This window comes from Leptodactylus fuscus, chromosome 11, assembly GCF_031893055.1.
Source record: "Leptodactylus fuscus isolate aLepFus1 chromosome 11, aLepFus1.hap2, whole genome shotgun sequence".
NCBI lineage: Eukaryota > Metazoa > Chordata > Amphibia > Anura > Leptodactylidae > Leptodactylus > Leptodactylus fuscus.
The window spans coordinates 41,094,939-41,106,364 of NC_134275.1; the positions used below are offsets into that span (position 1 = coordinate 41,094,939).

The following is an 11,426-nucleotide window of genomic DNA, read 5'->3' on the forward strand; positions in this document are numbered from 1 at the left end:
TGCAAACAGGCTATGTGACCAATAAATGTGACACCACTCGGCAGCAAAGTAAAAGGGGCGTTCACCTGAGCACCAGTTTTCACTTCTGTGGGGGTCCAGGGTGTCGTCGTCCTCCCTTCCCCCACATATCCGATACTGATAGCCTATTCTAAAGACAGGTCATCAATATTTAACTACTGGAAAACCCCTTAAACAACAGACATTAGATGGGGCACTAAGAAGAGTGCAGTGACAGCACACAGTCGTGTGACCATGACTACCATAGGTCTTGCAGTTTTATCAGTATGACACTACGCCATTTGTGCAGTGTTGCACAACTTGTAGAGTCCATAGTAAATGTTACATAACCATGTTGTTTCAGTGCCTTATCCAAATCATACGGGCACCACCAGTCTTGGAATTGGTGGGGGCTCTTAGAGAAAAGATGCAAACTGTTACTATGGTAAAGGTCATGAGAAACCTCTGGCCTAGATCTCAGTACATACAATCCTCATTCGGGAAACCTCGCTACGTCACAAGTGAGGTAAGTGGGGTAAAGATGAAATTCATCATCTGTTCTCAATCGTCCAAGTCCAAGCCGAATTCTGCGTAGAGATCTTTGGTGGTGACTCCTCGAAGAACAGCTGTTGACAAACACAATGTAATAACCAATATTAGTAACAGGTCATTGACTAACACGGGCGGCTTCTCACCCAGTCGCCCTCATCATTGTCACTACAGATGACAGGTTATGCAATGGTGGCATTGCAAAATGTACAAAACAGAAAAACAGAGCTCCTTTACCCTATAGAGCCAGTGCCTGAGGGTGCCAGATCATCAAATGTTCTGGATTATAGCATGGTCATAGAAATGTAAGCAAAGCTCAAAAAAGTTGTCCCTGATTGTTGTGGTTCTGAACACTGGGTCCCCCACTAGTCCTTTGTACCCCATCTGAACAGAGCAGTGATCATACAGGTACACTCCATTTTTGTCTATGGGACAGGCAGAGATGGATGAGTGCTGTACTCAGCTGCCATTCAGTAGTCCCATAGGGATCAACGGAGCAGCAGCATGACTGTGCCAGCATGACTTCATTCAAATAGGGGTATAAGGGACCACCAAGGAGCAGAGGCCAGAACTTCCACCAGTCAGACACATCTATCCTGTAATTGTCAACTTGGCTCAACCCCATTAATTGTTGGGGTCACGTCATCACTCTGTGCCATTATACAATGGAAAGAGGCAGCGAGACTACCCAAGCAATGTGAGACCCAATCTAAGTAAATTAATACTGAGTGAATCTGCTGATTTTGGCAGGTCAGCCAGATGTGTATGGGGGTGTTTATATTTACACGTTAATCCTTCTGTTTTCAAGGGGATAAGCTGCCACTAGGTGCCTGACAGCAGCCTACTCACCCCTTCCCATTAAGAATACATATACACAGGAGCAAAGAGAGTGCATGGGTGCTGGCCTGGAGAGATGGGGGGGAGGGGGTAAAAACTGCATTTTCTGAATAATTCAATGACATTCATATGACTTTATAGCGCATGTTCTGAGGATAAAGGATGAGGCTACATGGGCAACAATCACAGCGGGTTATGTGACTGCAATCCCAATGGTGACTGTCCGGCTGTGATCTCCAGTAACAGCAATGTGGATGAAACTTAAACACATCTGATCTACACATGGTTTATAAAACAGACAGCGCAAAGTAATTTACTAGGGAACCTTTGGCACTCTTCAGAGTACTGAGCTGCTTCATCTCCTGTTGACTAATGAAAAATGTCATCTAATGCAGAGATCTTCTATCTCTACCACAACTGGTGAGTAATGTCTGAAGTCAGAGACAATGCTATATAGAGGTGGAGAAGGGGCACCACAACAGTCGCAGATCTAAGTGGGATAGGGGATAACTTGCAAAATGGGGAGGGGGGCACAACTAGGGAAATGAATAGACCGGTGTTAAATTGTTAAGGTGGGAATACCTCTTTATTGTAAAGGAGAACTCTTACCTAATCGGCCTAATAGCATCTGTCCTGTGTCCTTTAACTCATTGTATTCATGAAGAAGGGAGATGTGCTGGTCCAGTTCTTCTATACCATAGCCTCTGGAGAAAAGAATATAAGCAGATACTGGGTAAGGGGTCTTGTTGGTACTTTAATAGGCTTGGTCATCAGTATCAGATCTCCAGGGGTCTTACACAAGAAACCTCCACAGATCAGCTGTTTGAAGCAGCCATGGTGCTTGTGTAGTGTAGCTTTGTCTTCACAGATCACGTGATGTCGCACATAGGAGTTACATGGCTTGTTTGCTGCTCAGTCCCATTCAACTTGAGTAGCCAAGCATATACCAAGCATAGCTCCATATAACAGATATGCTCATGGACACATATATGGAGGCCATATCAAGATAAAAGCAAGTACAATAAACATAATAAGGCCCCAAGCACAGGATCATAGTTGTTTTCTGTATACATCAGCCATAATCATGGATGATATACAGATCCACTGTCATACACATGTCCATAGTTTTTAACAGATCAGTGCCTGGGCCATAGAAACCATCTGCAAAATATGGAGCAGGTCCTATTCCTGTCTGTAGGGATCGCACAAGTCTTGTTGCGGATCTGTGATTAAGACAGACAGATGTAACACATAGATTTTTGGACAGTAGAAAGAACACCTATGTGTGTGTATGTGTATATAATATAATAAAATATTAGATATATAAAAATAATATATATATATACACACACACACACACAGATAGAGATACTTACTCAGACTCTAACTGCTCTATTTCTTTATCTAAGGCGGCTTCCTTGAGCTTCAGCTCTGAGATCTCTCTTTGTAGGTTTTCTTCATGGACTGCAGAAGATCTGCCAACATCTGGAGACTGAACCTGTGGACAAATCCGTTTAAGAGCTGTGGTTACATGTATCACACATGTATGTTGCCAAGAACTAACACACAACATCTACCAGGCCTAGCAGCACCATCACCATGTGCGCTCAGCTCAGACAAGCTAATGTTATCTATATACATAGCGGATAAGCGTCTGCCAAACACAACAGCACCACTGGTCTCCTTAAGTGATCTTTCCCCTGATAATAAAATGTAGACTAATGATCCATTTATCTCCATACACATAAGCAAGAAGGTTGATTTCTTAGATTTCTTACAATGCTCCATCATCACGACCTTTTCAATTGGATGCCAGGCGCAGTATATATCCCACTAGACTAGCGATAAGGGAACCGCTTGGTGGGCTATAGCGCCTGGCAGCCACCATTTTGGCACTAGTATAACCATAGGATAGGGCAGTGATGGCGAACCTTTTAGTGACCGAGGGTCCAAACTGCAACCCAAAACCCACTAAATTTTCGCGGAGTGCCAACACAGCAGTTTAAACTTAATACTGCGCAGATCCACAATTGTGGACAGTTACGGACCACAAATTGCAGTCATGTGAATGGGGCTTTACAGGGCTTTCAATAATACAAACAACTGTACTGAAATGTAAAGGTCTCAGCATTTTGTACTTTGAACAATTAATTTTCACTATTTACATTACACAGGATCTGTTTTATAGTGACTGAGCAATGGTATTACAGCCTGTACTAATATCACGCCTGCTATAAAACAGATACTGTGTGATATAAATAGTGAGGGGGCCCAAGATAGAATGATATGCTCTGCAGTGCCCCCCCCCCCCCCTAAAATGTTATATGCTGCACAGTAGGCCCAGCACACAGTATTATATTCTCCACAGTAGCCCCACAGTATTATACGCTCCATATTAGCCCTCCACAGGATTATATGCTCCACAGTGGCACCCACACACAGTGTTATATGCTTATAAATATGCCCCCCCCCAGTATTATATGCTCCTCAGTACGCCCCCCCCCCCCCCCCCAGTATTATAAGCGTTTAGTACACACACACACACACCCCCAGTATTATATGCTCTGTAATATGCCCCATTTTTACCATAGTGACATCCCATATTACTGGGAATATTTCAGCATAGGGTCATTCCATATTACTGGGGATATTTCAGCATAGTGACATCCCATATTACTGGGGATATTTCAGCATAGTGACATCCCATATTACTGGGGATATTTCAGCATAGTGACATCCCATATTACTGGGGACATTTTTACCATAGGGTCATTCCATACTTACTGGGGACTTAAATCCACTGTTGCATCGTCCTCTAATTCCCAGGGGAGTTCTAGGTGAATACAGGAAGGATAAAAGATGACATTATGAAAAACAGCAGGAACAATCCCCATCCCTGCAACCCCTTCTGTAGTAGTCACTATTTGCCACTTTTACCAGGGTTTACTATGACAACACTTCCAGGCACACATTTCAGATGGACAAATACACTCAGTCACTGATGGTGTACACCACAGAATAAGACTATAATACACTGTAAGAACCTCTATATATGTATAAGGTAAGGAGGACCCTGTAAGTATAATGGATATAGCTACAGTTGTTTAATCACTGGCACCCCCTATAGACCATATTTACCGCCAGGCCGATTTATGCCAGGAATGTCTTTCATTTTTAAGGGGCACAGCAGGATTTTTATATAGACTGCACGTTCTTACACCCCATGCACACAATCGAGTGTGCCATCCAAGGGTTTGGGGGAGCGATTTTGCAGCGGAATGTATTGGGTGACTCTCTGACTATTATACAAGTACATTAAGTGACGTACTTGCCTCTATGGGGGCTTCTGATAGGACTTGTTCTATAATTAATCGGAAGGGACCATCGGACGCCCCTCAGTTGCATTCATTAGACCCCTAATACCCCAACCAGTCAGCTGATTTAAGGGTTCAAATGCTGCGTCCTCTTCACTGTAAACCAGGCACAGCGCCACACATAGTCTAGTGGCTGTGTCTGGTATAGCAGCTCAGTCACACGGTGCAGAAGGATCACATGACTTATTATGGAGTAGAAGATGGCGCTTCAGAGCTGCACTTCATTTATCAGGGTCAAACCGCTTGTTGAATGTGGGGAAGAAAGAAAGTGTTGTCAGTATAATACATCCTGCTAGTGTGCTGCAATAGATAAGAGTACCTGCGCAGACTGCCCCGGGGTCTGGGGGTCAGGGAGGACGATACATGGCTGGGTGTACTCAGACAAACCCCCGCCTGGGGGCGCCCCGGGCCGCTAGGAGACTCCACCGTGCCTCGCGCCGCTTCACTCACAGCAGGTCACATGATCAGAAAACAGGGAGGGAATTGTGTCAGCTGACTGGTCACATGGTCCGTGTCACGTGTCTAACCTGTCTGCGCTGTCTAGTCTCTAAGCCACGCTCACTGGCCACATAGCTTATGTGTTGTCACCTCCAGACCGGGAAACATGGGAAGAGCCAAAAAGTCACCACTAGAGGGCGCTAGCTAAATATGAATTAATATGACCGCCCCCTAGTGGCAGCTGCAGGCAAACAGAATGGTTTGTTAGACTGTGTTCACTCTGTGCTTCTTTTTTGCGTTTTTAGCTGCAGATTTGTTATAAAATATTTGTCATGCTGCCAGTTGAATGTGATTTTATGACTATGTTCACACACAGGCACTATTCTCCTAATTAATAATAATAATAATAAAAAAATTTATTTATATAGCACCAACATATTCCGCAGCGCTGTACAATTTGTAGGGTTCAAATACAGACAGAAAGATACATTACAAAGAAAGTCATTTCACACAATGAGACTGAGGGCCCTGCTCGCAAGAGCTTACAATCTATGAGGTAGAGGGGGTGACACAAGAGGTAGCAGGGGCGGCATTGCTTATACAGAGGTCAGACACTTTTGTAATAGAGGTGACTGTCATTACATAAACATAAGACTTTATGAGCCGTCACCAGTCGTGTCCTTTAACATGTGGATGGAGCTTGGATATATAGAGTTAGCCTGAAATGGCATCATATCATGTGGGGTAATGTGGGAGCGGGGACAGAGGAGGGTTAAGGGTTTACGTTACACATTGTGATAGGCTTGTCTGAAAAGATGTGTCTTTAGTTTGCGTTTGAAACTGTAGAAATTGGGAGTTAATCTGATTGTCCGGGGTAGAGCATTCCAGAGAAGTGGTGCAGCTCGGGAGAAGTCTTGTATACGAGCGTGGGAGGTTCTGATAATAGAGGATGTAAGTGTTAGGTCATTGAGTGAACGGAGAACACGGGTTTGGTGGTAGACAGAGATGAGGGAAGAAATGTAGGGAGGTGCGGCATTATGGAGAGCCTTGTGGATGAGGGTGATAACTTTATATTTTATTCTATAATGAATTGACAGCCAATGTAGCGACTGGCACAGACCGGAGACATCACTGCAGCGTCTAGCCTGATAGATGAGCCTGGCCGCTGCATTCAGAATAGATTGTAGAGGGAAGAGTTTAGTAAGGGGAAGACCGATAAGTAAGGAGTTACAGTAGTCAAGGCGAGAATGAATCAGAGAGACAATAAGTGTCTTTAGTGTATCTCTGGTGAGGAAAGGACGTATTCTAGAGATGTTTTTGAGGTGGAGGTGACATGAACGTGCGAGTGATTCAATATGAGGGGTGAAGGAAAGGTCTGCGTCAAACATGACCCCAAGGCAGCGGGCCTGCTGCCTAGGAGTTATAGTGAGGCCTGAGACTACAATGGATATATCAGGGACAGATCTATTAGATGGTGGAAACAGTAGTAGTTCAGTCTTGGAGAGATTTAGTTTCAGATAGAGTGAGGACATGATATTTGAGACAGCAGAGAGACAGTTGCTGGTGTTCTGTGTGAGTGCAGGGGTGATGTCCCGGGAAGATGTGTATAATTGGGTGTCATCAGCATAAAGATGGTACCGGAAGCCAAATCTGGCGATGGTTTGTCCAATGGGGGCTGTGTAGAGAGAAAAGAGCAGGGGGCCTAGGACCAAGCCCTGAGGAACTCCAACAGCAGGGGAAAGAGGGGAGGCAACAGAGCCTGCAAATGATACACTGAAAGTGCGGTCTGAGAGATAAGAGGAGAACCAGGAGAGCGCAGTGTCATTGAGGCCAACTGAGCGGAGCATAGTGAGGAGGAGTTGATGGTCAACAGTGTCAAAAGCTGCAGAGAGGTCCAGAAGAATAAGAAGAGAGAAGTCACCATTGGATTTAGCCATTAGGAGATCATTGGAGACTTTTGTGAGAGCCGTTTCAGTAGAGTGCAGAGCGCGGAAACCAGATTGTAAGGGGTCAAGCAGAGAGTTAGCAGAGAGATAGCGGATTAAACAAGAATAGACCAGGCGTTCCAAGAGTTTAGAGATGAAGAGGAGGTTAGAGACGGGTCGATAGTTAGCAGCACAGGATGGGTCCAGGGAGGGTTTTTTCAATAGCGGAGTTATAACAGCATGCTTGAAGGAAGATGGGAAGATTCCAGAAGAGAGAGAGAGGTTAAATAGGGCGAGATGAAGAAAGTAGTTGGGAGACTTCCTCTTCTGTAACAGGTTCAAAAGATGAGAATGGACAGTCTGAAGTGCGGTTGGTGAGGGGATCAATGCCACCTGGGGCTTGGGCAGTAATTTCCTGATGGATCTTATCAATTTTATCATGGAAATAAGTGGCAAGGTCATCGGCACTAAGGTCTGTGAATAAGATAAGATAATCCTTTAATAGTCCCACATTGGGGAAATTTCAGCATGTTACAGCAGCAATAATAATACAGATACAGGATAATACACAGTAATATATTACAGACGTAGACACACATAAGCTGAGAAGAGAAGATATACTAGGAGTCCATAGCAGCTAAGGAAAAAAAACAGAAGAGAAAGAGGAAGACTTCATGGTCATCGTCATAATCATTAGTTCTCTGTGTGGAGTGATCTTCGCTTGGTCTGATGTAGATTATACAGCCTGGTCACGGTTGGAAGGAAGGACCTGCGATAGCGCTCCTTCTCACACTTGGGGTGAAGCAGACGGTCACTTACAGTGCTGCCAAGTCCCATCAGGGTCCCATACATGGGGTGGGATTTGTTCTCCCGCATGGAGGTCACCACAGACAGTATCCTTCTGTCACCCACCACCTGTACTGGGTCCAGGGGGCTCCCCAGGACAGAGCTGGCCCTCCTGATCAGCCTGTCAAGTCCGTTTCTGTCCCTGGTTGATATACTGCTCCCCCAGCAGGCCACACCGAAAAAGATGGCTGAGGCAACCACAGAGTTGAAGAAGGCCCTAAGAAGTGTCCCCTGAACTCCGAAGGCCCTCAGCCTCCTGAGCAGGTAGAGCCTGCTGTGGCCCTTTCTGTGCAGCGCCTCCAGGTGATCAGCCCAGTCTAGTTTATTGTTGAGGATCACGCCTAGATACTTATAGGTCCTGACTATCTCAATGCATGTCCCTTGTATCTCCACGGGGGTTGGAGCACCTCTCCGTTTACTAAAGTCCACCACCATCTCCTTGGTTTTCCCAGCATTAATCCTGAGCTGGTTCTGCTGGCACCATTCAACAAAATCCCGGTTTAAGTCTCTGTATTCCCTATCGTCGCCATCAGTGATAAGGCCTACTATAGCAGAGTCATCGGAGTACTTCTGTAAGTAACAACTGGATGAGTTGTGCCTAAAGTCAGCAGTGTATAGTGTGAAGAGAAAAGGGGCAAGAACTGTACCTTGCGTCTGCACCTTGGGTGTGAGTAAGGAGTGAAAAGTTTCAAAAAGCCTTTTAGGGTTGCTGGAGAGAGAAGAGATGAGGGCGGTGAAATAGTCTTGCTTGGTGAGGTAAAGGGCAGAACTATATGTTTTAAGCATAAATTTGAAGTGGAGGAAGTCTGCAGGTGAACGTGATTTTCTCCAGAGACGTTCGGCAGACCTAGAACACCGCTGAAGAAATCGTGTCTGTGGCATGTGCCAGGGCTGATGCCTCCTATGTGGGACTTTACGAGTGGAGGGGGGAGCCACCTCATCCAATGCATTTTTAAAGGTTTCATTATAGTGACTGGTGGCCAGATTGGGACAGGAGATTGAAGAGATGGGGGACAGAGAGGACTGTAGAGTATCAAAGAGGTGCTGGGTTTTGATAGTACGCAAGTTCCTATATGTGTGATGGGTAGATGTATCTTGTGAAGGGGAGAGGGCACTGATGGTGAGAGACAGAAGATTATGGTCAGAGAGGGGCAGAGCAGAGTTAGTAAATTTAGAAACTGTGAGGAGTCAATGGAAGACAAGATCAATCGTGTTTCCACCTACATGTGTGGCAGAAGAAGAACATTGTGAAAGACCAAGAGAAGTGGTTAATGAGAGAAACTGTGAGGCAGCTGGGGAGTGAGGGGTGTCAATAGGGATGTTAGTCACCCATGATGAGGGTAGGAATATCACTGGATAAAAAGTGGGGAAGCCAAGAAGCAAAGTGGTCCAAAAATTGGTAGGGTGAGCCAGGTGGACGGTAGATCACAGCTACACGTAAGGAGAGTGGGCGGAAAAGTCTGATACATCCTGAAGAATAGATTTGCATATTTTTTACCCAGAATCCCTAGCGGAGCAGGAATGACTTGTAAGTCTCCGTACTGCCTATGTAGGCACACACTCTCCCTGATGTGTACGATTATCCCCTGACCCTATGTTCACACAGTGCATCTTTATTGCGCCTTTGTTGTGAAAGCATCTTAAGAACTGGACGATTGTTTTAATTCCAATAATAACAAGTACATTTAACTCTACATATATGTGTGTAAACTAATGGATAGAGGTTTTCCATGTAAAAACACACGCTTTGATTAACAAAAAGCAAAAAACTGCAGCAAAAATGCAACCTAAAAGCTATGTGTGAACAGAGCCATATATAGGCATTTAAATGGAAGTAATATTAAAGGGGCTGTCCTGATGTCAAGTAATCTACCAGCAGGAAATTGTAAGAGAAAAAAAGAACCCAAATGCTCTGGTGGTTTCTGCTGGTCTTTATTTCCTAGTATGATAATGTCACACATGACCGCCGCAGCCATCACTGGCCTCCTCAGCCTCATACAGTGTGCAGCGACATGGCGTTTTCGGATTCACCTATCCTGTAATAGTGTACTCTGTGTATTCTACACAGGTGTATGTAAAAGTATGGGAACCTTTCAGGTAGTTTTGGGACCAGAGTGACATTATGGAGCTGAGATCCCAAACCTGTGGAAATTTACAGCTGTAATTCCTGGGATGTGGAGAAAATAAAGTTCTATACCACCATCATTACAATCCGCTGCTGTCATCTGTCATAGGATGAGAGCACCGGACATTTACAGTAGCAAAGTAATAGACACAGACTGAGCCCCCTCCGTATGTCCATTCCCATTGACTCTAATGTAAACAACATGGCGGGCGCAGTCTACTTTCTTTCATTGTGTTTGTTTACTTTTGTAATGGAAGAAAAAATTCTTCATACACAGTGTGTACTGCGCCTAGTGATGTTGGAATCAGCACACTTCTCTTCATACATAGACATAAAAGTGGGAAGGTCTAAATTTTGTCCCTCTTTCTGTTGTTCAAAAGTTGGGAAGTATGCAAATCTGTGGCAGATTCTATATGTGAACCTAGCTCTTTTTCTTTTTGGGGCGAGCTGTAATTCTTATTGCTCAATGTCAAGAGGCTGCAAGAAGAGAAGGTAGAACAAGAAGAAGAAATACTGAAGATCACCCCCTACTGATCAATCCGCTCCCAAATCCATGGCAGATTCTTATGTGTGAACCTAGACCAACAGCTTTTCTAGGCAGCCCCTAGTGCTAGAATCTACCGTATATACTCGAGTATAAGCCGACTTTTTCAGCAGAGTTTTTATGCTGAAAAAGCCCCCCTCGGCTTATACTCAAGTCAGGGTCCAACTCAGGGTCGGACTGGCCCAACGGGGAACCGGTGATTCCCCTGGTGGGCCCCAAACCCCAACTATTAATCCTCATTTTGTTAATACAAATGTATTGGTCAGGAGCCCTGCATAAATTAAATGAAGGGGAAGGTCCTTTAGTGCTACAGTAATAATATAGGACACCCCCCCTTCTTTAGCAAGAGAGATGAAAGCCCGGGAGGCCCCTGCTGCTGCCCTGCATCGAGGAGAGACGGCTAGAATAAAGTGAAAGTAAAACACACAGATACCTGCTGTGCCTATTACCATGCCTAGTAATGTCAGGCATTTGTGATTATTAATTTAGTGTCAGTATCTCCATATGCCTCACATTAATAGCAGTTAACCCCATCATGTCCCTTATTAACCCCTGTGTGCCCCATATAAGGGTTACTAATATGTCAGACATGGGGGTACTAATAAAGGACCTTAATTATGAAGATACCTAATCATTACCTCCCTATGTCCCACATATCAGTAACTCTTATGTGAGGCATACAGGGGGTTAATGTGAGGGACATGATGGGGTTAAATGCTATTACTATGAGGCACATGGAGTTACTAAGCTGTAATGCACGACCAGACTTTTTATCTGCAATGGTAGATAAA

General features: G+C 44.7%; 1 protein-coding gene across 1 annotated transcript; it reads right to left on the reverse strand.

The window, feature by feature from the left end:
- Positions 1-410: 410 nt before the first annotated feature.
- Positions 411-5,213, reverse strand: SWI5 (SWI5 homologous recombination repair protein; the record flags this gene model as incomplete). The annotated part of the gene is made up of 5 exons (XM_075259749.1): positions 411-623; positions 1,993-2,087; positions 2,760-2,881; positions 4,168-4,216; positions 5,077-5,213. Coding segments are annotated over 5 exons (468 nt in total), but the record flags the coding sequence as incomplete, so codon positions are not given.
- Positions 5,214-11,426: the final 6,213 nt, after the last annotated feature.